At 35.6% G+C, this 27,588-nt stretch overlaps 1 protein-coding gene across 3 annotated transcripts in view; it reads left to right on the top strand.

Moving 5' to 3' along the window:
• The window catches only part of LOC117421439 (glycine receptor subunit beta), a 49,688-nt gene extending 22,699 nt beyond the window's left edge, over window positions 1-26,989 (top strand). Inside the window, exons 5-10 of one of the 3 annotated variants that reach the window (XM_034035885.3) lie at window positions 4,935-5,161; window positions 14,430-14,512; window positions 15,613-15,750; window positions 21,042-21,194; window positions 22,520-22,809; window positions 26,441-26,989. In XM_034035885.3, the coding sequence (XP_033891776.1) occupies window positions 4,935-5,161; window positions 14,430-14,512; window positions 15,613-15,750; window positions 21,042-21,194; window positions 22,520-22,809; window positions 26,441-26,737 (1,188 nt within the window). In that variant the 3' untranslated portion in view covers window positions 26,738-26,989. Of the gene's footprint in view, window positions 1-4,934; window positions 5,162-14,429; window positions 14,513-15,612; window positions 15,751-21,041; window positions 21,453-22,519; window positions 22,810-26,440 lie in introns of those variants that run through there. The other 2 variants (XR_009329635.1, XM_034035886.3) reach the window with 2 other exon arrangements.
• Window positions 26,990-27,588: the final 599 nt, after the last annotated feature.

The following is a 27,588-nucleotide window of genomic DNA, read 5'->3' as shown; positions in this document are numbered from 1 at the left end:
ATAGTTAGTCATTGGTCAACTCTTCTCATGTAGTACATGTAATTACTGATACTGTTTTTGCGATTCTGTTAGTCAGGTACTGTACCTGTTTTCACAGGTGGTCTCACTTCAGGTCAGTTTTACCCTACCTAAAAAAAGCCACCCAAAGCAAAAACAAGTATTTACCACTTGTGATACTGTCACAAGCTTGCAATCCTGTTCCTTCTGACCAGCATTTAATCAGCTGCACTTCATTGGTCCTGCCACCAGGCAAAAATAAACTGAAAATACATTAAACAAAACAGCAGGGAGCTCTGTGGACTTAGACTAAGAATTAAAGGTAATCGTGGCAATTGTCACGACGACTGCACGTGGTCTGAAGTTATGCTTTGATGTGAATTGATTGTTCAAATGGAAGTAATGATAGTTAATGTATTAAAATCAATATAGCAGGCTGCATAAAAAATGCTTACAAGTATACATACCCCACACCTTTTTCATTTTTTTTTTTTAGACAATCAATCCAGCAAGAATCTGAAATGATCTACTGCGTCCTTAATACTAGAAATATGTATTTATACCACCGGTACAATACTTATATTGTGCACTTCAATGGAAATTAGCCTACTGGCTAAATTGTATGTGTCCCTGATAAATAAATACAATAAACAAATAATAAACGAACAAGCAAACTTCCAACTGTAACTCTGAATCAAAATATTATACACTCCTGTTAATTTTGTGTTTGTTAATATATACAAGAAAGGTTGAAAAATGAAATCTCATTGCTGAACTTAATTATGCACTGAAGTCTAATGATAATCAAAAGCACAACCGTTTCTGTACTATAAAGATGGCACAGATTTTGCTATGTAGTCAGGGTGTGGGAAGTCAAAGTATATTTTATGCATATTAGTCATAACTTGAGCATACATTTGGGGAGTGTTTTATTTAATTTTTTCTTGATTTCTTCTTTAGCCGGGACACGTCTAATTTGTCAATAGTCGTTTGGGCAGATGGGACATTTAAAAAATAAATAAATAAATAAAATAAGTAATACATAGTACTGGAGGATACCAATATGTAAATGTACTGCAGTTTTACAAGACAAATACATAAACTGCAGCCTAATTAGCCAATTTAAAAACAAAGTTATCAGCATTGGATCTAAAATGCTGTTTCACATAAAGAAACATTCTGTTTCATTAATGAAGATTGACTACCCTACAATATCATGCAGGTATACAACGGGGTAATGAGATCATAAAAAGCCAAGATTTTCTTGTATGTTTCAGATTTATTTCCTTAATTACTATTTTTTTATTGCAGTAAAATAAATGTGTTATATGTACCATGTAGTAATATAAATGCCAATGGTCTAATACAGTATTGCAGTATGTAAAAAGTGTGTTTAGTCAGTATCACACTGACCTATATTTTATATTTCATCTAGACAATGTGGGGAAGCTATAAAAAAGGCCAACAAGATGCTCGGATATATTGTGAGAAGTGTTTAAATCAAAGGAAGTAATGTTAAAACTTTACAATGCATTACTAAGACCTCACCTAGAATATTGTGTTCAGTTCTGGTCACCTCGTTACAAAAAGGATATTGCTGCTGTAGAAAGAGTGCAAAGAAGAGCGACCAGAATTATCCCAGGTTTAAAAGGCATGTCGTATGCAGACAGGCTAAAAGAATTCAATCTATTCAGTCTTGAACAAAGAAGACTACGCTGTGATCTGATTCAAACATTCAAAATCCTAAAAGGTATAGACAATGTTGACCCAGGGGACTTTTTTGACCTGAAAAAAGAAACAAGAACCAGGGGTCACAAATGGAGATTAGATAAGTGGCATTCAGAACAGAAAAATGTGTTCTTTATATCCTCATTTCTTAAGATTTATTTAATTCCTTTCTCTGTTTTTTGTAGTCATTTTCTTCAGAACAAATTCTTTTTATCCTTATATCCAGTCGTTTAGTAATTGCTCTTTTAGTATAGATAGGATGTGAAGATGACATATGTAGGTACTGATGCATATCAGTAGGTTTCGAGTAAAGATCTGTTTTAATAGATCCTTGATCAACTTTAACCAAGGTGTCTAAGAATTCAATTTTAGATTTTGTCCACCTTAAATCCACCAAATTCATTTGCTAATTTATAAAACTGTACAAGAGATTCTTCTCCATGTGTCCTCGTTTACTCAATAACATTTCCTCCCATTTGCCCATATACGTGCTTGCAAAATGCATACCTAATTTTGAGCCTATTGCTGTGCCATCATTCTGTTTTGTAACTTCTATTTCCAAATGTAAAATAACTATTTTCTAAAACTATCTTGATCATATTTAATATTTCTTTCGTAGGTATCATGTTCTTATCTACTGTGTTACCAGTGCCTCGTTACATGCTTCTAAAGTTTCATGGCTGGGAGCACTGGGCTACAGGGATTTTACAGACATGCAAAATAAAGTGGTATTCTGTGAAAGTTTAACCTTTACATTATTAATCATTTTCAGAACATGTGTTGTATCTTTAACATAGCTAGGTAAGCTTTCAACATGTGGATGCAGCTGCCTTTCAGCTATTTCCACAGTAACATATGTTGGGTTATCAATTGTGCTAACAATCATTCGCATTGGGTGTTTTTCTTTGTGCATTTTTGGGTTACCTCTAACCAAACCTGTATCTGCTGGTCTTGTAATGATGCTATCATCCTTTAGCGCTTCTTTTTCATTTGTAGTTAAATTGAGCTTACCTTTACTTCTAAGGCCTGTTACTATTTAATTTCTAACTACTTCACTATACATGTCTAAGATTCTTAAAACATTACTCCTTACTCCTGAGCCACCTGCAGTTTCCGATTTGTTGAAGTCAGTGTATGCAAATGAGGCAAATGTGTGGTAGAAGCAGTTTTTTGGATTGTGAAAAACAGTCACAATCCTTGGAAAGAATTTTGGGACTGGCACTTTGATGAATAGAGGCCATTATTCCTAAACATGTGACATAATAGCCAATCCTCCTTTTTAATGTTACCTTATTGCAGTGGTGCTCAAAGTGGGGGGCATGGAGAGTCAGTAAGGGGGGGCGTGACTATGACTAAAGGGACTGTTTAAAAAATAAATAAATAAATGAATAAATAAATAAGTATAGAACATTTTAAATAAATACATAAATGACAGCTAATTAGTCCAAGTTCTTACCTTTCAAATGAACCGTTGAGGATCACTGTAAGACTTGTAGAACCAGAGAAATTGTTTGAAGTGGCGAGTGTATCAATGAAACTGCAGTGAACAGGGGCATAGTGTTTAAGAAGTGGTTGTCAATTACTGCTTGAAAGCTTCCACCGGGCCAGACAAACTATAAGTTTGAAATCGCAGGTTTCCCCAGCATACTCAACACAAACCCCAATCCAAGCACCTACGGTTCATGAGAACACCTTTGTAAACAAAAAGTACTGAAAAAGGCACGTACTGTGTTTCTAAATACATTCCTTCTGTATTTTGAGTTGTAAACAACTCGTTCTTATTGTTACTGTTTCCATAATAAACCTGAATTTAATTATTTAGAGCTTACAATTTATTTTTTTAAATCACATGAAAGCTGCAGGCCTTTTTTAGAGGTGATAAGCAATTCTAAATTGATATTCACTGATTGTTTGGAAGTGTTCAGGTTTGACTCACGATGACAGAATTTTTCAAAACAGCCATTTCTTGCAAAAAACAAAGTAGACCGCACACTTAAAGTCCTTAAAATGTATTTCATTTTAATAATTAATTTCATTATTTAAATAATGTCTATAAATACGTAAGTTAAATGTCGAATATTTTGTTTTTAAGTCATAAAGAAAATAACTAAAAAATGCGCATGTCGTTGTCCATGAAATCAACAGTACGAAGGTCACTCTTGAAATCAGGACTTAAAGGATGTGTTGCAGTAAGAATACCTCTGTTAAGAAAGGGGAACAAGACTAAAAGGTACAAAGGTACTTTGGACTGTTGATGGATGGACAACGACACCTGAGCCTTCTGCCGGTTCTGTTGTCAATTCAATGCTTGTCTTCTTTCTTTTCCTTAAGGATATTATCTTCAAGTATTGCTCATGCTTGTTAGACAGCTTTTTGGGTCTTCCAGTCCTGGGTTTGTCAATTACAGATGATGTTTATCTGTACTTGTTGATTATGCTTCGGATACCACACCTTGAAAATCGAGTGATGCAAGCTATTTCACTCAATGTTTTTCCTTGTTTATGCAAGTCAAGGTTGTTTTAATAGTAGAAAATAGTAGTGGAGGCCTTGAGTACATTATTGATGCTCATAATGCTTCAGAGTAGAAAAATGCAACATGTCTATAAGACTTTTGCACAGCAGTATGTGTGTGCAAAATATATATATATATATATATATATATATATATATATATATATATATATATATATATTAACATGACTCTTACAGTCCTTAACAAAACTTTGCTTAACTTTGCTGTCGGTTTGCAAAAAAAATTGACTTTGCTGTCAATTTGCATCAGAATAGTGTGAGACTACTTCCCTAAAAACAGCCTCTTGAGTACTAACCTGCCCGAGCAACTAACAGTGAATTCAGACAACTACATGAAAAAGGTGCTTCATTTCACAATGCTTGTTAACGGAAATGGGCAGCTCTGAAATCAGCAGTTATCATTCAAAGTTTTTGAATCGGTAATGAAACAACTGACAGTGCTTGCAGTTTGGTCTTTTGATTGAGTTTTTCTTGTGAAGGGCTACCCTCTATTATTACACTACACCACTACAAATGAGCTGTACTGTACAACTATGTGTTAAGGTTAACTTTTATTTTCTCAATCATTGGCCAGTTTGTTAAAATGATCAAAATCAATAAATATAAGTGGCCAAAAAAGACCCCAACATATCTTTAATTTGCCAATAATGTTAATAACGTGTCCGATTTACCTACAGGATTACAGAGTAAACATCTTCCTGAGGCAGCGGTGGAATGATCCCAGGCTCCGGCTACCAGCTGACTTCAAATCAGATGCTCTCACTGTAGATCCAAAAATGTTCAAATGTCTCTGGAAACCGGATTTGTTTTTCGCAAATGAAAAGAATGCCAATTTCCATGATGTCACACAAGAAAACATCCTGCTGTTTATTTATCGCAATGGGGATGTCCTCGTGAGTATGAGGTAAGTTTCTAAAGTGCCTGGAAGCACTGCTAGAAATGGGTGGCTGTAATGCCTTATTCCATAAGGGTATATAGAATATTGTAATACCTGGGACTCCTAAGTTGTGCTGTATAATTTCACAGATGGATGCATGGGATGTTGAGACATCAACAAGCTAGAATATGTACTGCATTCTTGCACCCTGCTAAGCAAAACAAGACAAAGCTTTAAAAAAAACAACTGTTATAAAGCCTTGATAAAATACTAAATGGAGAGGCAAAAACTTTGAGAAGTGCTTATCTTAATCTTAAAAACAGGTTTAGAAGCCCAGTAAGCAAGAAGCTTTTAGAAATTGCACAAATGCGCAAACCAGTTGATCAGAAGGTGACAATAAAAACTAAGGGCCTCATATGAATTAAGAGCACATTATTCCAATTGCTATATTCATCCAACCCAATTACCGATAGGACTTTCCTTACCCACATACCAAAGTGCACAATTTGGTGAGTTAAGTGTCCCAACTGCCATATTCAAACCAGAATGTGTTTGTTTTTTTTCTTTCGGGTGGAACAGGTATCATATTGTTGCAGTATTAAAACTCTGCTGAACATTTTGATATCCATTTTAAACTATTAACAAAAAAGATGGACACATTATTTTACTGACATTGACCATACTTTGGGAAAACAAAATTGATGGAGAAGAGAAATACGCACAACAAGTTTATACTTGCACTGATTTACCACCTTGCCAGAATTTGCACAACAGTTTCTCAATTAGTAAGTGGGAAAAGGAGCTCTGTCTGTGTGGGATACAGTGGCTCTCAAAAGTATTCAACCCCCTTGGACATTTCCACATTTTATTGTGTTACAACAAGGAATCAAAATGGATTTAATTAGGAGTTTTTGCCACTGATCAACACAAAAGAAGTCCATAATGTCAAAGTGAAAAATAAAATCTACAAATTGTTCTAAATTAATTATAAATACAAAACAGAAAATAATTGATTGCATAAGTATTCACCCCCTTGAGTCAATATTTGGTAGAGGCACTTTTGGCAGCAATTACAGCCATGAGTCTATTTGGATAAGTCTCTACCAGCTTTACATCTGGACACTGCAATTTTTGCCCATTCTTCTTTGCAAAATTGCTCAAGCTCTGTCAAGTTGGATGGGGACCTTTGGTGAACAGCAATTTTCAACTTTTTCCACATATTCTCAGTTGGATTGAGGTCTGGGCTTTGACTGGGCCACTCCAGGACATTGACCTTTTTGTTTTCAAGCCACTCCAGTGTGGCTTTGGCTGTATGTTTGGGGTCATTGTCCTGCTGGAAGATGAATCTTCTCCCAAGTCCCAGGTCTATTGCAGACTTCAGCAGGTTTTCCTCCAGGAGTTCCCTGTACTTTGCTGCATCCATTTTGCCTTCTATCTTCACGAGCTTTCCAGCCCTGACACAGAGAAGCATCCCCATAGCATGATGCAGCCACCACCATGCATCACGGTAGTGGTGGTGTTCTCAGGATAATGTGCGGTGTTAGGCTTGCGCCAAACATAGCGCTTAACGTTGAGGCCAAAAGGCTCTATTTTGGTTTCATCAGACCATAGAATCTTCTTCCACTTGGTCTCAGAGTCTCCCACATGCCTTCTGGCAAACTCTAGCCGAGATTTGATGTGAGTTTTTTTCAACAATGGCTTTCTTTTTGCCACTCTCCCATAAAGGCCAGTTTTGTGAAGCATCCGGGCTAATGTTGCCGTATGCACAGTGTCTCCCAACTCAACCGTGGAAGACTGTAACTCCTTTAGAGTTGCCATAGGCCTCTTGGTGGCCTCCCTGACTAGTGCCCTTCTCGCCTACTGTGCTCCGGGGGATATTCAGTGCCTTGGAATTGTTCTTATATCTTACCCCTGATTGGTGCTTTTGAAGAACCTTATTCCGGATTTGATTTGAATGTTCCTTCGTCTTCATGATTCAGTTTTTGTTAGGAAATGTACTAACCAACTGTGGGACCTCCCAGACAGAGATATATTTAACCTGAAATCATGTCAAACACCTTAATTGCACACAGGTGGACTCCATTCAACTATGTGACTTCTAAAGACAGTTGGTTGCACCACTGCTTATTTAGGTGTGTCATAGCAAAGGGGGTGAATACTTAAGCAATCAAATATTTTCTATTTTCTATTTGTAATTAATTTAGAATAATTTGTACATTTTATTTTTATGGACTTTTTTTGTGTTGATCAGTGGCAAAACTTCTATTAAATCCATTTTGATTCCATGTTGTAACACAATAAAATGTGGAAAAGTCCAAGGGGGGGTGAATACTTTTGAGAGCCACTGTGTATGTGTGTGTGTGTGTGTGTGTGTGTGTGTATATATATATATATATATATATATATATATATATATATATATATATATATATATATATATATATATATACACACACACACACACACACACACACACACACACACACACACAGTGCCTATAGTAAGTATTCACCCGCCTTGGACGTTTTCACAGTTTGTTGTATTACAACCTGAAATCTTGATGCATTTAAATTGGATTTTTTTCCACTTTGATTTTCACAACACTTTCAATGTGTGAAATAATGGGTGGGGTGAAAAAACAAATCAATTAAAAATGAAAACCTGAAAAGTCTTCATTAGATAAGTATTCACCCCTTTTGCTATGACACTCCTAAATAAGCTCAGGTGCAACCAATTGCCTTCAGAACTCACACAATAAGTTAAATGGAGTCCATCTTTGTGCAATAAAAGTGGTTCACATGATTTCAGATTAAGTACACCTGTCTCTGTAAGGTCCCACAGTTGGGTAGTGCATTCAAAGCAAAGATACTACCATGAACAAAAGTTATTGTAATGCTTGCTCTTATTGTATTACTTGTATTGTAACACTTGAAATGTATTTGCTTACGATTGTAAGTCGCCCTGGATAAGGGCGTCTGCTAAGAAATAAATAATAATAATAATGAAGACCAAGGAGATTTCAAAACAACTCCGGGAAAAAGTTCTGGAAAGGCACAGATCAGGGGAGGGGTATAAAAACTGTCCATGTGTCAACAATAGCTCAGATACTCTACAAATTTGGCCTGTATGGAAGAATGGCAAGAAGGAAGCCATTTCTGAAAAAAGCCCCTGTAAAATCCTGCTTGGAATTTTCAAAAAGGCATATGGGAGACTCTGAAAAGATGTGGCAAAAGATTCTGTGGTCCGATGAAACAAAAATTTAACTATTTGGCCTAAATGCAAAGCGTTATGTCTGACGCAAACCCAACACAGCACATCACCCAGGTAACAACATCCCTACTGTGAAGCATGGTGGTGGCTGCATCATGCTATGGGGATGCTTTTCATTGGCAGGGACTGGGAAGCTTGTCAGGGTAGAGGGCAAAATGTATGGAGCTAAATACAGGCAAATCCTTGAGGAAAACCTGCTTCAGTCGGCAAAAGACCTAAGACTGGGATGGAGATTCACCTTTCAGCAGGACAATGACCCCAAGCACACAGCCAAAGCGACACTGGAGTGGCTTAAAAACAAGAAAGTGAATGTCCTAGAGTGGCCCAGTCAAAGCCCGGACTTAAATCTGATTGAGAATCTGTGGCAAGACTTGAAGATTGCTGTCCACCCACGATCACCATCCAACTTGACAGAGCTTAAACAATTTTGCCAAGAAGAATGGGCGAATATTGCACGATCCAGATATGCAAACCTGGCAGAGACTTACCCCAAAAGACTCAAAGCTTTAATTGCTGCCAAAGGTGGTTCTACCAAGTGTTGACTCAGGGGAGTGAATACTTATCTAACCAAGACATTTCAGTTTTTTTTTTTTTTCCATTAACTGTTGTTTCACAATACAAATTCTCTTACATCTTCAAAGTGTTGAGTAGGTTGTGTAAATCAAAGGAAAAAAAGTCCCATTTAAATGCATCAAGTTTTCAGGTTGTAACACAACAAACTGTGAAAACATCCAAGGTGGGGTGAATACTTACTATAGGCACTGTGTGTAATATATATATATATATATATATATATATATATATATATATATATATATATATATATATATATATATAAACATAAACCCCTTGGAAAAATAACAACTTCTGATTCGGCATCACATGACCGTGCACATATATAGCGTATATGCACGGCTCGCATACTGATGAGCCGCTTCACACTGTATAAATCAGTATGCACCACATTAGAAATTGAATCACAAAATTCCATGACAAACTGCAATTTTATTTATTTGTTATAAAACCACTGCCACAAAACAAGTGACATTCCACCCATTTTCTTTAACATATTTGGAGATGAGACTCCAGAGAACTGGTACAGCACCAACTTTCACAATGATGACAGTAATCCACCTGAAAAACAAAAGTAACGGTAAGTTCTACAGCAGCTGTCAACAGTAGACACAAAAGACAAAAGAGGCACAGCTAAATGAAACGGAAGAAAACATGAAAAATAAAAACACAAATAAAAAGACAACGTGGGTTCCGACAAATCCCCTGGACTGGATGAGATCCTCCCAATAGTACTCAAATAAATGAAAGAAGTTATTTACAAACCGCTAACCAAGATCATGCAACAGTCTCTTGACACAGGGGTTCTACCTACAGACTGGAGAATTGCAAACGTAATACCAATCCACAAAAAGGGAGACAAAACCGAACCAGGTAACTACAGACCAATAAGCCTGACTTCTATTATATGTAAACTTATGGAAACTATAATAAGATCCAAAATGGAAAATTACAAATATGGTAAAAGTATCCTGGGAGACAGTCAGCATGGTTTTAGGAAAGGGAGATCGTGTCTAACTAACCTGCTTGATTTTTTTTGAGGATGCATCATCAACAGTGGATGACATGGTTTATTTAGATTTCCAGAGAGCTTTTGACAAAGTCCCACATTAAAAGATTAATTCTCAAACTGATTGCAGGAGGGATTCAAGGAAATGCATGCACATCGATTAGGGAGTGGTTCTAACAGAAAGTACTGATTAGAGGAGAAACCTCAAAATGGAGCGAGGTAACCAGTGGTGTACCACAGGGATTAGTATTAGGTCCTCTGCTATTCCTAATCTACAGGAGGAGTGGCAAACACTGTTGCAGCAGCAAAGGTCATTCAAAATGATCTAGACAGCATTCAGAACTGGGCAGACACATGGCAAATGACATTTAATAGAGAAAAGTGTAAGGTACTGCACGCAGGCAATACAAATGTGCATTATAAATATCATGGGAGATACTGAAATTGAAGAAGGAATCTATGAAAAAGACCTAGGAGTTTATGCTGACTCAAATGTCTTCATCTAAACAATGTGGGGAAGCTATAAAAAAAGGTCAACAAGATGCTCAGATATATTGTGAAAAATGTTGAATTTAAATCAAGGGAAGTAATGTTAAAATTTTACAATGCATTAATAAGACCTCATCTAGAATATTGTGTTCAGTTCTGGTCACCTCGTTCCAAAAAGGATATTGTTGCTCTAGAAAGAGTGCAAGGAAGTGCGACCAGAATTATCCCAGGTTTAAAAGGCATGTCGTATGCAGACAGGCTCAAATAATTGAATCTTTTCAGTCTTGAACAGAGAAGACTACGTGGTGATCTGATTCAAGCATTCAAAATTCTAAAAGGTATTGACAATGTCAGGTACTTTTTTGACCTGAAAAAAGAAACAAGGACCAAGGGTCACAAATGGAGATTAGATAAAGGGTCATTCCGAACAGAAAATAGGAGACACTTTTTTACACAGAGAATTGTGAGGGTCTAGAACCAACTCCCCAGTAATGTTGTTGAAGCTGACACCCTGGGATCCTTCAAGAAGCTGCTTGATGAGATTCTGGGATCAATAAGCTACTAACAACCAAACGAGCAAGATGGGCCGAATGGCCTCCTCTCATTTGTAAACTTTCATATGTTCTTAATGTCTTTTAAAGACTGGCTTACAGAAAAAAATAAAAAACACTATGGATGTTCATTTTAAGGAAATCAGTACAGAAAACCTCAACAGCATTCTGGGGGAATTTTATCCCAGTGCAAGAAGTTGAGCTGTTGACCAGTATAATTCAGTCTCCAGTTTAACGCTGAGAGCTGGACTAAATAGGTTATTTAACAGTAAGTTTAAGTTTATTTTTTTATATAGCGCCTTTCATTCTGCAAGCACTTTACAAGTCAATAAAAACAAGTTACAATAAAATTACTCAAAACTATTAAAAAACATGAACATAAAAAGCTATAGTAAAATGAATGAAGGTCTTGTATTAGTAGAAAAAGAAAGAGAAAAAGAAAAAAAAAACATTTGTAAATTGGTACAAAATACCGTTCTTAAAGTGAGTTTTTAGTCTTCATTTAAAAATACTGTGACTTGGCATCTCTTAATATCAGACGTTGTTTATTCCACAATTTAGGAGCATTGTAACGGAAAGCTCTTTCTCCTTTCCTTTTGTTTAACATATCTGTTGACAGCGAGTTTAAGGCCAGCAATAATATCTTCCTGTCAGTCATGACAGAATAGCCGGTGAAGACAAGGCCAAACACCACCCTCGCATTACCGATCTTTAGCTTAATCTGGCACGACGTGGGCGCGAGTGTGTCCACCAACTGACAAAAACATCTTTTGAGATACAAAAGGATGAAAACGGACTTGAATATGTGTGCCTCGTATATAACGAGGACATAAAAAAATGACTGATTCCAGTGCAGAGCTGCTTCACATCCTTCCTTAGTTTCATTTGAAACCGCCTAGACTATCCACATCATCAGCTTGTGCTCCGCCCTCTACTTTTGACTTTCAATGCAGAACTTCACAATTTAGGACTTAGCAATAAATGAAAATGTGCAGTTCATTTTTAACATGTGAAACTTAAACCTAATTCTTGAATACAAATGAAAGGTTATGTCCTTTGGGATATATTCAGCACTATCCAATGTGGAGATGTACCATGTTTTTTTCTTGATTCATGTACATTGTTCTAGACATTGTTCAGAACAACAAAATAAACGTATAAGCACACAGACGTGTTTTTAATATACTGCCAAAATCTCGGGAGTGTAAAAATGACCCGTTTTTATTTTTGAACATGAAGCCTAAGGCAATACATTTTTGGTGATTCTCATTTATTTGTATAAAGCCTAAACATTCCATCCCATCATTCATGATTGTAACTAGCATTCACTACTGCACAACTCTTCCAACAAGTCAAATTTGCCCAGCAGAACGCCTTGTCATAAAGTCCTGTGGAAGCATCTCCCGTTTACTTTTAGAGGAACAGTAATCTGTCTTCAGGAGAAAGCAATTGCAATAGTTCCCAAATGCAAGAATTGGCAAGCAGCAAGCATAGTTTATACCTTCAGTATGGTAATGGTATTTTTCAATATATTTTGCAGGATACATTTGTTTGTGTGTTGTGTTTTTTTTTTTTTTTTTTCTGCAAGCTCTGCATTCCATCCTATTAAATGCTGCCGTTGGGGAACCAAGCATTTGATGTTTTATGACAAGAGGCTGAAATAAGAGCTGATTTAATATGTTGGCCAAGTTAGTAGTTTTTTAGAAAGTTTTATATCTAGAAGTAATTTTAACCCTTAACTTTACTGATGACTTTTTTTCTATTCTACCAAATAGCAAAAAAATTAAAAAACTGTAGGAATCGTACTGCAGCTAAGCAACAGCTGTACAGAACAGTTTGCAATGTCTATTTGCTGTTTTGGCAATTGTTCTTGCTTCTAATAGGGGAGTGGGGGCAGTGTTTTGTTAAGTTGGGTGGGTCAAAGTTGATGCTATGGGTTAATGCGTAACCTGAGAACAGTGAGCAATACAGTACAAAACCAAACTCATTTACTCTTGTTATAATCAGTTATAGAAATCTTTAATTTTACACTTAATGATGTATATGGTAGTATCATCATCATCACCTTTGCTCCTCCTTCGTATATCACTACGGCAAATTAATATATAACATTTAGTGAATCATAATTGGAGGAGGACTAGGAGACCAGCTACCACCAGCATTTTCTGTTGAAAAGTTTACTTACAAAATGCATGTTATTTCTATAGTTCTATAGGTGCCTATATACAGTGAATCATCTTGTATTGCAAAGTAAACTGTATAGGGGTGCGAGGATAGAGGAGATAACTTTTTGCCAAATATGCAAGCATAAGCTAAAATAGGATAACGATTATCTACCGCCATAATCAGCTAAACAAGCTAGTTATAAAATAATAAATACCACACTGGCAACGGAGACATTTAAAAAAAAAAAAAAGTGTTTTCTTAAATATTTTTGCTTTTATAAATGTATCCACCATGAACACCCATTCATTTGTATGGTCTCAGACGTGTAGCTTTAACACATAGTATCTGGTACTACCTCAGGACATTTCCCCACCACTGGCTTCTTCCTTGTTAATAACAATTCAGCTGCTTCAGTGATTGACTGACATTGTGTCAGTCAGTAACACACCTTGACTCAGAGGACACTGCTGAGATGAAATGACAAAGGAATTAAAGCAGTAACAGGATTCCTGGAAGGCATGGCAACTGAGAACTTCCTTTAACCTAGTGTAGTGCCAGATGTGTGTTTTCAAATGAAAACCCATGCAAGTACACAATATTACATATATGTGAGGGCAGCAGTGTGGAGTGGTGGTTAGGGCTCTGGACTCTTGACCGGAGGGTTGTGGGTTCAATCCCCAGTGGGGGACACTGCTGTTGTACCCTTGAGCAAGGTACTTTACCTAGATTGCTCCAGTAAAAACCCAACTGTATAAATGGGTAATTGTATGTAAAAATAATGTGATATCTGTATACTGTGAAATAATGTATTATGTGATATGTTGTAACAATTGTAAGTCGCCCTGGATAAGGGCGTCTGCTAAGAAATAAATAATAATAATAATAATAATAATAATATATTGTTACAACATGTTTTACTTTAAAAGAAATTGCACATTTAAGTCTGTGTAGCTAAATGGGTAAGTGCAAAATTGATGAGACTTGTGGAATTATTTTAATAGCTCCAATTATTTTAATGCTTCATTTAAACTGGTCTGTAGTCAGTTTTGAGTAGGGACCGATTCTAGGACGTTTGTAGTGGCATGTCATCTTTTCAAGAAATAAACTGGCTAGTCTGTATGTGAGTGTATGAGAATTCTAGACCACCCAGTGATGGGTCGTGTTTGGGGGGGGGGGGGGGACATACAGCTGCCAACATTAATTACTTCCTAATTACAGTTTTCCTTATCCTTTTTAGGTTATCTGTGACTCTTTCCTGCCCACTGGACTTGACTTTATTTCCTATGGATACACAACGGTGCAAGATGCAACTGGAAAGCTGTATGTAAAATTACTTAATTATTATGCTACAGTATTATACATTACACACAATTAGATACAAACAGATTCATGTAGACCAATGTATGTTTCCTTAAAAATATTTCTACTAGTAGCCTATGTAAAGTGTTTTGTATGCCTAATTGCATGTCACAGTCTAAGATGTATCAAACCCATGCAAATACACAATATTACATATACTGAACATCAAAATTAACTTATCACTTATATCTGAGCATCAGAAGTAACTTATCACTTATATTTGGATAATTCACTAGATATGATAAAAAAAATGACAAACTCTGTTTTAGAGCAGGTGCAGTGACTTTTTTTTTGTGCTGATTAACAATTGACATCACGAAGATGCTGCAAAATGATCTGTCGCTCTTGCTGGCTGTGAGCGCCCAAGACGGCTAGCCACAGTACGCTGCCCTAGTCCAGCCTCCAATATGCTGAATGTACAAAGGCACTGCTCTCTTGCCAGACGTGGCATATTATTTTTTTTTCTGTGATTTTCTTTATTGCTTTTATTCAAGCTTGCAATTCAACAGCTGAAATCACTCCATGTCCAGTGTCCAATCAACTGTCTCACTAATTAGGTGATTAAGTGCATATGCTTCAGTCATAGTCATTCAAGTGTGTCATGGTCAAGGATGAATGATCGAGTGATTAAAAAGAAACCAAAAACATTTTGTCAATGTGCATCTTAATATACTTTATTTTTTTTAGAAAATAAATGTGTTATAATAGTGATACGTTTCTTTTGATGCTCTGTGTGTGTATGTATGTATGTATATATATATATATATATATATATATATATATATATATATATATATATATATATATATATATATATATATATAAAATATATATATTACCAGTGCAGTAGTGTTGCACTGCTTGGGATGTGTTTTAAGTGCTTCAGTAGTACTTTATAGTTTTTTTTTTCTAGTTGTAACAGGATCAAATAATAATAAAAAAAATTAACACAATTTGATCCTATAAGCTACTGTATATGAAAAATCCAGATATGTCTGTGCTCTATTTTATGTTTCAGTACTTAATTGTTTAAGTTTTGCTTTCTGCATCTGGGTTTCCAGTTGGATACACAACAGATGACCTGCGGTTCATATGGCAGTCTGGAGACCCTGTTCAAATGGAACAAATAGCTTTACCCCAGTTTGATATAAAGCAGGAAATTGAGTATGGGAACTGCACAAAGTATTATAAAGGGACTGGTAAGTGTTTTTTTTTCTTGTTTTTTTTTTTTTCTTAAGGACTGTGTGTGTGTGTGTATATATATATATATATATATCTATCTATATCTATATCTATATCTATATCGGCATGACGTCGATTTATAAGGGAAAAAAACACAATTGGCTGTCGGCAGTTTTTACTATTTTAGCCGCTAATGTACACAGATATTCATGCTTGAATTTCTTCCAGCACAGAATTTAATGTTTGGTCAGGTGCACTTCCTAATGACACAAGAACACTGAGACACTAATTTTCCCAGTGCTGTGTAACGTGCGACCAAATGCAGTAAATATGTGTCAAAATTTTTTTGTTTGTTTTTTTACTATCTGAAGACAACAATAGGATAGCGAGTTGTGTGCAGCAGAACAGACTTTATGCTACATTAAATCCAATGATGAACTGCGTGTAGACTATTATTCTGATGCTTAAAAAAACCTATACAGTTACCAGACTAACATTCACCCTAAGTAATGCTTTGTAGTTAGTTTCATGCTGACAAAACTGTAATAAATACAGGGGTATTTATTATTCATAAGAAAATAGTATTAACCTTGCAAATTATTGTTCAAATGCAGCATCGAAGCGCGGTTAGTTACAAAACTGCCTCTGTGATGTCTCTTCTCCGTCTCTCTCTCTTTGGCAGTTTGGCATCACCTCAGGTCCTCCTCCTTAGCTCACTTGATCAAATCCTTGAACGTGAACAGTTTTGCTGAAAAGCACTTTTTTAAAACCAAGACTAGCAACGATGACAATCTCCCTTACTTCCAAGGAGTTGTGGGCTCTCTAAACGATAAATGGGAATTACCTTTTGTAATTTTTGTTTATCTTGCTCTGTTTGTTTATCTTAATCTGCATTGGTTGCGGGTGTATTAGGCGGCATTTTGAAGCTGGACTTGATTACTGTGCCGTCCTTGTTTAGTAACAAATTCAAGTTTTGTAACCGGATATTTTCATTACATCTTTTCATTTTTGATAAAGTGAACAGTTTAAGTCTTGCTGCATTTTTAATCGGCGAACGCTTACAATAAGAATTCAGTGAACGTTGTTGTAGTTGACATGGAGTAAGCTCATTATTTTTTCTACTGTATAGTGTAGGTCGAAGTTAAAATACACAGCAAGTGGCTATAAAAAAAAAGTTACATAATATATATCTTTTTCTACAGAAGTGTTTTTACTAGTACAACTGCAGTGTTATTTTTGTGACTGTTGTAAAACAAATGTATAAATTGCTGTCAACCACACAATATAATACTACGTTATTCTTTGTATTTATTTTCTGAAGTAAATTATATATATATATATATATACACATACACAATATACCAATAACAGAAGAATTTAAACATTTTTAAAAGAGCAAGAAAATGAAAATACAGGAATAAAAACACTTACTGAGTCGTATTTGCGTTCATTGGGAGAAACGAGAGAATTTCACTATATACCTGAAAGACCTGGACAAACACCTTTCGAATTTCATCTTATAAGTAAAAATAAATAAAATGGGGGCGACTTTGAACCAATTTCTCTCTGAAGTTTTCTTAGCAGCGTTGCCAAGTAATGAGGCCAGTATAAAAATGACCACAAGGAGTGTACACGAGTAAATGAATGACGGTACAGTATACCCTCGCTGTAACACCCTTCATTATAATGAATCTTCGTCTGTAACAAGCTTGGCCCCTGGACCCCAAAGAAAAGAATACAAAAAAAAGATAATATAAACACACACAGTCAACATCCCGGTCTGTACGCACAGGATGCCACCTCAGTCAACTCTTTTTTGTCTTAATTAAACGTGTGCGCTGTGTAACTATGCCTCCAAAACAAAAATAATTTTATGTTGATTGTTTGAAAAAAGGAGTAACGCAGGCATATCTCTGTCGTGAATATAGGTTGTCAAAAAGCACTCGGGCTTGTTCACCAACCATGTGGCAAAGCAAAATTGATTAAAGAAAAAAAGACCTTGAGGATCTGATTTAACTTTTCATGTCAAACGTTTCATGTCGGGTTGATTTGGAATAAAAGCTAATTTTGGGATTCTTGCATGTTTGATTGAGCTTTGGTGGACTTTGAAACAATTCATGTCAGATTGATTTTGAATAAAAGTTCAGCTTCAATTTGGGATTTTTGCTTTTTGTACTGCATTTTAATTCTTTAACAAATACAGATGTGCTCAAATTTGTTGGTACCCTTACAGCTCATTGAAATAATGCTTCATTCCTCCTGAAAAGTGATGAAATTAAAAGCTATTTTATCATGTATACTTGCATGCCTTTGGTATGTCATAGAATAAAGCAAAGAAGCTGTGAAAAGAGATGAATTATTGCTTATTCTACAAAGATATTCTAAAATGGCCTGGACACATTTGTTGGTACCCCTTAGAAAAGATAATAAATAATTGGATTATAGTGATATTTCAAACTAATTAGTTTCTTTAATTAGTATCACACATGTCTCCAATCTTGTAATCAGTCATTCAGCCTATTTAAATGGAGAAAAGTAGTCACTGTGCTGTTTGGTATCATTGTGTGCACCACACTGAACATGGACCAGAGAAAGCAAAGGTGAGAGTTGTCTGAGGAGAGCAGAAAGAAAATAATAGACAAGGATGGTAAAGGTAAAGGCTACAAGACCATCTCCAAGCAGCTTGATGTTCCTGTGACAACAGTTGCAAATATTATTAAGAAGTTTAAGGTCCATGGAACTGTAGCCAACCTCCCTGGGCGCGGCCGCAAGAGGAAAATCGACCCCAGATTGAATAGAAGGATAGTGCGAATGGTAGAAAAAGAACCAAGGATAACTGCCAAAGAGATACAAGCTGAACTCCAAGGTGAAGGTACGTCAGTTTCTGATCGCACCATCCGTTGCTTTTTGAGCAAAAGTGGGCTCCATGGAAGAAGACCCAGGAGGACTCCCCTTTTGAAAGAAAAACATAAAAAAGCCAAACTGGAATTTGCTAAAATGCATATTGACAAGCCACAATCCTTCTGGACAGGTGAGTCAAAAATGGAGCTTTTTGGCAAGTCACATCAGCTCTATGTTCACAGACGAAAAAATGAAGCTTTCAAAGAAAAGAACACCATACCTACAGTGATGCATGGAGGAGGCTCGGTTATGTTTTGGGGCTGCTTTGCTGCGCCTGGCACAGGGTGCCTTGAACCTGTGCAGGGCACAATGAAATCTCAAGACTATCGAGGCATTCTGGAGTGAAACGTACTGCCCAGTGTCAGAAAGCTCTATCTCAGTCGCAGGTCATGGGTCCGCCAAAAGGATAATGACCCAAAACACACAGTTAAAAGCACCCAAGAATGGATAAGAACAAAACATTGGACTATTCTGGTGGCCTTCTATGAGTCCTGATCTGAATCCTATCGAACATCTATGGAAAGAGCTGAAACTTGCAGTCTGGAGAAGGCACCCATCAAACCTGAGACAGCTGGAGCAGTTTGCTCAGGAAGAGGGGGCCAAACTACCTGTTAACAGGTGCAGAAGTCTCATTGAGAGCTACAGAAAACGTTTGATTGCAGTGATTGCCTCTAAAGGTTGTGCAACAAAATATTAGGTTAGCGGCCCCATCATTTTTGACCATGCCATTTTCATTTGTTTTCTTATTTACAAAATTATGTTGAATAAAAAATCAAAAGCAAAGTCTGATTTCTATTAAATATGGAATAAACAATGGTGGATGCCAATTACTTTTGTCAGTTTCAAGTTATTTCAGAGAAAATTGTGCATTCTTCGTTTTTTGCGGAGGGGTACCAACAAATTTGAGCACGTCTGTAGCATAAAGCAAAGGCATAATATAGCATACATGAGACAAACAGGTTGCGTGTAATTGTACTTTTATTCACAATCTCATCTCAATAACCCTTTGAGGAGTACGAATGTACCGGTACGTTCACTGCTCTCTGGTCCCCAGAGAATACGAACGTACCATTACTTTAAACTTGAATTACTGAGCCTACAAAACTTCTGATAACAAGATATTGTAACACAAGGTTTCTGTAACACCTTGTATTGGTCTATTGCGCCCTCTGCCAGATATTGACTGAATTACATACAATAAACCCTGTCACACAATTGTCAATGTCTGTAAACCGGTGAAAATTGCTCGGTGAGAAAGAAGTATTAGAAATAATTCTGAATTCAGATTGCGATTTAAATTCAAATACATACAATTTTTCCACTGAATCGGATGTCAGCGAAGAATATTTACCATCAAGTCACAGGCGTCCAGTGAAGAGGCGGCACCCATCTCTGTGCGTTGCTCCATGCTTCAAGGAGTATCATACGCTGAAGCATTAGACACTTTCACTCCCTCCACTCCCACAACCTGTTTACCCGGATATGATTTATTCGTCTCTCTCTCTCTCTCTCTCTCTCTCTCTCTCTCTCTTTCTCTCTCTCTCTCTCTCTCTCTCTCTCTCTCTACCTCTAGTTCAGCCCTTTTTTTGTTAGGATGTGTTGTTGTGGTTGTTCCAACCCGTTGTTATTTTTTAGTCAAAACCTTTCCCTGTGACAAAATAAAAAATTATATTTATTTGTTTTATTTATTTAAGGTAAATATTATTTGTCTATTTCATCAGTGTTTATTACATACATACAAACATATAGCTTTCAGCTTGTTTGTATGCTGTACTCGTAATAATCAAGCACATGCAGGAGACAGAAAAAAAAAAACTCACTCCCGTAGGACTGGCAGTGCATTTTAGAAATCATTACTCAAAAGGTTAACTTACAGTTTAGCGTTCATTTTGATTGTCCTTTTGCTATAACGAGCCCCTCGATATAACAAACAAAAGGCTTGGACCCCAACAGGATCATTATAGCGAGGGCGTTCTATATTTAGATCTGACACTGTTTAAAACATTCAAACATTTAAAACATTGAGAGATTCTACATTTTGAGATTCAACATTTTATTGAAAACTGAGCAGGTAATACAAATACATGTTAAAACAAGTTGTCACAGAATTACTAAACACAATAAAGATGCACTTTGTTAATATCGGAGCGTCATATGGCATGGCTATTGAAGACATACTGTATGACTGTAGAAGCATTGCTGTTGATGTGAAAGGCAGAAGAAATCTTAACCAAGTTCATATCTTATTTCTGTATATTTTACTATGCACCCTTAGTTGCACATGTTTTCTCATGTTTAATAGATTTAAGGTGTTTCTTTTTTGCAGAGAACATATTTATTTAGAACAATAGTCTTTTCTAAACTTTATTTTATATTCTTGATTTATTTTTTATTTTTTTCATAAAAGGTTACTACACCTGCGTGGAAGTGATCTTCACTTTGAGGAGGCAGGTTGGATTTTACATGATGGGTGTCTATGCTCCTACTCTTCTGATTGTGGTCCTCTCATGGCTCTCATTCTGGATTAACCCTGATGCTAGCGCTGCCAGAGTTCCGCTGGGTATTAACTCAAATTATCTTTTCCATCCTTGGCTAAATGGAACAGTCATTACTTTATTTTTTTATGGTGCCCTGTAATAGACTTGTAATAGGTTAAGAAATGTCACACATATTCATCATTTCCCACTGTCTCTCTCTCTTCATGTTTCCATCATTGTAATGTGTTGATCTGGTCCTGGTATGCCACACTCATCTAAAACTCATGAAATTCTGCTGAGGTTTTTCATCTTTGTTACCAGAGGGAAAGCTTTCCTACCAGGTCAGTTGCGTGTCTTCTTTTGCATTTATTCCTTAACACTACCCTTTGCACTTTCAAACTATAGATAACTGGTTCCTTAACAATTCCTTAGGATGACCATCCTCTGAAACGTAGGTCAGCTACCTTGCCTATCCAGTAATGAGAAGAATAATGAACACTAAATGATGCCAAAAGTCTGGGTATCTAGTGTGTCCAGCTCATGTATTTTTAAAGAACATTCATTTTGAAATGCGTACAAAATACCATGTTAAGCTTTACCAAGTTTGACAAGGTTAAGTACTGTCAAGTTGCATTTTTCTCATTTTGAACATAATGATTTTTCTTCTTTAAAAAAAAATAGTAGTTAAAGACCTGAGTAAACACTTTGAAAAGATGTCCCAAGGAGATGATTTACTGTTTGTTTTCATTTGATGCATCCTGTGCTCATTGACCCTGAACCATTTTCCTGAAGGGATACGTCCTTAGCAGCATTCATGATTGCAGTTTATCTTGCATCAAGTATGTATTCATTCCTTGTAGTAAAAATTAACTGCTTCAGACTATCATCAGTTCATATCCATACAGGTGATATAACACATAATTGTTCCCATGATTCCATTTGCTTAAATTAGTTTTATTGCATTCAGCCTTTTTGTCAGCATTGATGTTTCATCGCTTGGGATAAACATGAGTTGACGAGGTGATGCTGTTTAAAGGGGAAGTTCGGACAGTGATTTCTTGTGATTAAAAACTAGCTTATCTAATTTTACATTTAACTCGACCTTTGAATTTATATATAGTTTCATTTAACAATGTGGTTGATTTCTAATGTACATAATAATGTTTGAAAAAAATGCAAGATGAGGTGGTTAATTGTTTAATGCCACCCCAGACTGAATTTAAGTTGTTGTGTCAGATTTTTAAGTTCAGAACTAACGTGTGATTTGCCAAGACATTGGTGTAGTTATGGAAATTTTGAATTGGATCATGACTCTTTCAAATTTAACAAGCACTGCTGTTGTTAACGGTCTTTTATCCATTAATGTTGTTAATGATCTGACATTTTTTAATTTGTTTTTTTGTTTCAGGAATTTTCTCAGTGCTGAGTTTGTCATCTGAATGTACATCTCTTGCTGCTGAACTCCCAAAGGTGTCCTATGTAAAAGCAATCGATGTCTGGCTTATCACCTGCCTTTTGTTCGGGTTTGCATCCCTGGTTGAATATGCTGTAGTTCAGGTGATGCTGAATAGTCCCAAGAGGATTGAGGCTGAAAAGGTTAAAATGGCAAGCAAAGAACAGGCAGAGGGAAAAACTCCAGCTAAAAAGAATACAGTAAATGGAACAGGGTGTACCCCTGTTCATATCAGCACTCTGCAGGTAAGTCAAACATAGCACAATGAACCGTGTCATTGCCACATTGTAGCATATTAATGAAGAGCCCACACTGACGGACAAGGTACTAGTGGGTTGTACAAGTACAATGTATGGAAATGAAAATATGTTTAAACCTTAATGAAACAATTCAATTTGGAGAATTACTTTCCTTAGATCAAGCTTAGCAAAGTGATATAAATTAGGAATTGTGCAATTCACCCATTCATTCTGTCATTTAGATTTAAATAAATGCAATATAGATTCTAAATGTCACCCTGTAGCATTGAAAAAATATATTTAATTCTGAACCTCAACACTTTTACATCTATTAATCTTGCTGGGGTTTTCTCCAACGGGGGATTTATGGACCTTTATTGACATCACTAAACAGTACAAATAGTCGAAAGAGGTCAGCAAAATATTGGTTTTATTAATTTTAAGGAGGTGGTAAACATTTGAAGTATTGACTCAATTTTTTCAGAATCCATTCACAATACATATAGTTCCTCTGTAATTATTCCTCCTTAGAACTGTTACTCAGTTTTCAACCTACTTAAAAAGTATACAAAAAAATCTGTCTGTGGTGCCATTGCACTTACAGATTGTAATAATAAATGTATATCTTCATTTTTCAATGAAGATATACATTATTCTGGTATTTATTTAGAGACTAGTGTTATTTAAGTATCCAAAGCCTTAGTTCTGTTATCTAAAATAAGTGAACATTCAGCAGTGGCACATTTGTTGTTTGTCTAGTGGAGGATGGATGGATGGATACTTTAACTTTTGATGGTAGTGTCCTTTATTGTAGACTGTAACATTTGTTTTTTACTGTTGTGCTTAATCGTTTGGACTGCTCTAAAAGCTTGTTAAATCTTATCAATATTGTTACTGTTTGGTATCCACTCTGTAACACAATGGCTCGTGTGGTGACGTCAGGCCAGGAAGCAACAGACAACAGTGCTGGGATACGGTTTATTGGAAAATAAATAAAAGGTTTGAACAAAACAAAACAAAACACTCTGCAGAAATAAAACGGCACAGAGGCTAAAACAGACAAACAAAACAGACACGGAACAAACAAGGATCATGCTGGTGTCAAGCTAGCACGAGTAGCAATTGTTTATGATTTCTTTTTAGATTCTCTTTCACTCACATCTCGTTCTGCCTCTGAACACACTAACCTCGATCAGCCAAAGCTGCGGGTTTATATACATGTGGCCGTCTCCAAATTAGTAATAAATGAATCAATCAATCTGGAGACGGTCACATTCTGCACGAGCTTAGCATGGATTGCTGCAAAACAATTAACAATAAAATAACCTGTTTTTGCATACACAACAGTACATTTAAATAATAATAATAATAATAATAATAATAATAATAATAATAATAATACAACAAATACAAAATAACACAAAACGTGAAAGAAGCACGGGCGGGGGCATACCCTGTCACACACTCACTTGGTGTTTTTGTTAGCTTGAGTCATGTTTGTATGTAAATAGTTAACACACAGATTGCAGTTCATGTGATAAAGTATATTAAAAAGATTTTAAAGTTGCATGAAATGTGATTACATCCATGTTAATCTGCTGAAAACAAATGAGACCATTTGGATTAGAATATCAACAAATGACTATCTACTTACTAAACTATGCTGAATAATAGCTTGAACTTCAAAAGCGATTGCCAGAGTGAACATATTCCTTTGAAGACATTTTTTAACAGACACAAGACTAATTTGACATTACAAAATTTAGCATTTGTTAATTTTCAAAAGCATAGTAAAGGCTATGCACTAATGTGCTCCTAACATGCATTCTCTTTTAGAACAATAGGTGTAATTACAAGATGAAACCTATCTATGAGTAAATGAACAATAGACTTAAGCCTCTGGGACTGTTTCTATGTGAATAAATGACTGCTAGGAGATGCTTCATCAAAAACAAGACTGAAACAATGCCAGTGTATAATTTTTATTGGATGGGAAGTCAAATAAAGTTGTAACAAGATATATGGCAATTTCCTTTAATTGGTTGTTTTCACACTATATTTCAGTGGTAAAAAGCAGTTCTGTACATTGTGCTTGCAAGTTGGTATTACAGTTACCTGTTATTACTAGCAACATTATCACTGTAATTTGTTTGCTTGCATTGACTGTCATTCAATACAGATATTTCAACGCTATAGAATATAAAGTGGCTTTTGTGTCCTGGTGACTTTTTTACTTAAAAATATCTGTCCAGTGTTAAGATGCAGTCAGATTATGTAACCTTCAGCACAGGAAATGAATATATGCCATGAAAAATATATTTATTTTTTTATCTTGAATTAAAGTGGAACTAAACAATTTCTATCACAAAGAAAATTGACTATTGATAAGGATGCTCATGCTATTAAGAAGTAAGAACTATTTTTCACTCAAGTGCAATTATTGAATATTTTAGGATATATATATATATATATATATATATATATATATATATATATATATATATATATATATATATATATATATATAGTGTCAGTGTTGTGCAACTAGGCTAATTATTATCCAGGGCATGTATTTTAGTAAATATATTTAATGTATATATTTTAATGACTGAAGCACCTTCTCCCAGTCCTTTTTTTTTAAGATTTTCTTTTTTTTTAATAATACCATTTTGTTTTCATTCATATTTGGGATGTTTTATATTGTAGTAGGTGCTCCATCTCTTTCATTCCTGACCTTTTCAGTCCTCTCTGGTATTCATTTAGTTAGAACCAGATGGGATTGCATTGAATACATCTAGCCTTGTTTCTTTTTCAGAGTCTAATAACAGGAAAAACTGATTTGGATTTCTTTAATGATTTTAAATGTTTTGATTTGTGACATTACCTGTGGTAAAAGCCCTATGGGTGGCTAAAGGAGCGCTAAACAATGTTTTAAAATCATTCTCCTATCCTCGTCATTCTCCTTTCCATTTTAGTATAAAGCATTATAATTGGTCCTATTTCTTAGTTGAAGATCTTTATGGTTATTTAATAGGAATTTTAAAGTACAACTTTGACTATAAAAAAGCAACTGTTTCTTCCTGGTATCAAATTACATCTTTGGTCGCAAGGCCTGATTGTGGCTGGAATAAAACTGAGCTACAGCAAAGTTTGTGATGTGTTAACAGGAAACAGAAAACAATGTCTTTTGAAACTTCTGTATATTTCTAAATGAAGTATAAAATACAAGCAAGAATCACACTATCTTGTAACAAATTGCTGGATACTTCACCTTCAGGCTGCTGTAGACGTATTTCTGGCTTCATATTTTTGTGGAAACATTACATTTATTAAACATTTATTACCTTGCTTCTCCTTAACTTCCCTGTTCTGGACTTTTTGAAGGCCTGGATGATTAAGTATTACAATTGTAAAATCTTCAGTAAAGCTAAAATAAAATAATGGGCTGATTTGGAATTTGCAGAAGATTGTTTATGAATGTGTTAATTTCTTAACATAAAAGAATGAATACTAAATATTTAAATGATGTTTAACATTTAACAGAATATTGATTCTCCAAAGAAGTATACAGTATTTTGAAAGTCTGTTTATTCCCTTAAACTTTCTTTAACCTGTCTTCTGTGGTTTTGTTTGCTAGGTTGCAGAAACTAGGTGCAAAAAGGTGTGCACCTCAAAATCTGACCTGAGGTCTAATGACTTTAGCATCGTTGGATCTTTGCCAAGAGATTTTGAATTGTCAAATTATGACTGTTACGGAAAACCCATAGAAGTCGAAAGTGGCTTGGGGAAGTTGCAGGCCAAAAATAACAAGAAGCCAGCTCCACCTAAACCTGTCATTCCATCTGAAGCTAAAAGAATTGATCTTTATGCAAGGGCTTTGTTTCCTTTCACTTTCTTGTTCTTTAATGTCATATACTGGTCTGCATACTTGTGATCAGTTTGCCATCAATGCAATCCATGTAAAATATGTTAACATCTGCCCTAGGGTCAGTCTGACATTTTTTTCATCTGTAAAACATCATACTGCATTGTAGGTGCTATGTAATAGGAAAAAACCTTTAAAGCATCTACATTTTGAATGACAGCATGACTTTGCAACATCTGCGCTCAAGCCAAAATATGGTGTAAATAGCTGTATAGCAAATGCCTTTTTTGGGAATATTAGGCAGTAAAGTGCATAAAACATCTTGTGTGAAAAGAAGAGTATCTTTTTTGTTTTATTTTAATTAAGGAAATTAAAGTTTCTGATAGAATGCATGTTTACTGTGTGTGTGTGTGTGTGTGTGTGTGCGTGCGTGTGTGTGTGTGTGTATATGTATATATATATATATATATATATATATATATATATATATATATATATATATATATATATACATACACACACACTTATATACAGTAGAGTCAATTATCCAATCTTTGATCAACCGTACTGCCTAATCAACCGAACGCACCAGTAATCACTTAATGATTTCCATGTGGTTTATTACGCACACAGCGTCTGCTGCTAAAACGGCTACCAGATTTAGCTGCCAAAAAAGGACAAGCAGACTGAGGCAAATGAAAGCTGCAGAATTATTCAGACCACCAAAACATTAGATGGAGCATTGTGTGCTTTAAATTGTTGCAGTTAAGCAAATTAAGAGTCACCTTGTTCTTGATTTTTCATCTGTTTCATCAGTAAGGGCTGGAGATTGTGTCTGTTATTGAGCAGTTAAGAACTTTTATTGTATTCATTTCAATTGCATGTTATTACAATGCCTTAACAGCAAGTATCAAAGCATA

The sequence above is a fragment of the Acipenser ruthenus genome, chromosome 1 (genome assembly GCF_902713425.1).
Source record: "Acipenser ruthenus chromosome 1, fAciRut3.2 maternal haplotype, whole genome shotgun sequence".
NCBI classification, from domain to species: domain Eukaryota; kingdom Metazoa; phylum Chordata; class Actinopteri; order Acipenseriformes; family Acipenseridae; genus Acipenser; species Acipenser ruthenus.
The sequence above is the reverse complement of the archived record's forward strand: the minus strand, read 5'-3'. Positions and strand labels throughout refer to the sequence as shown.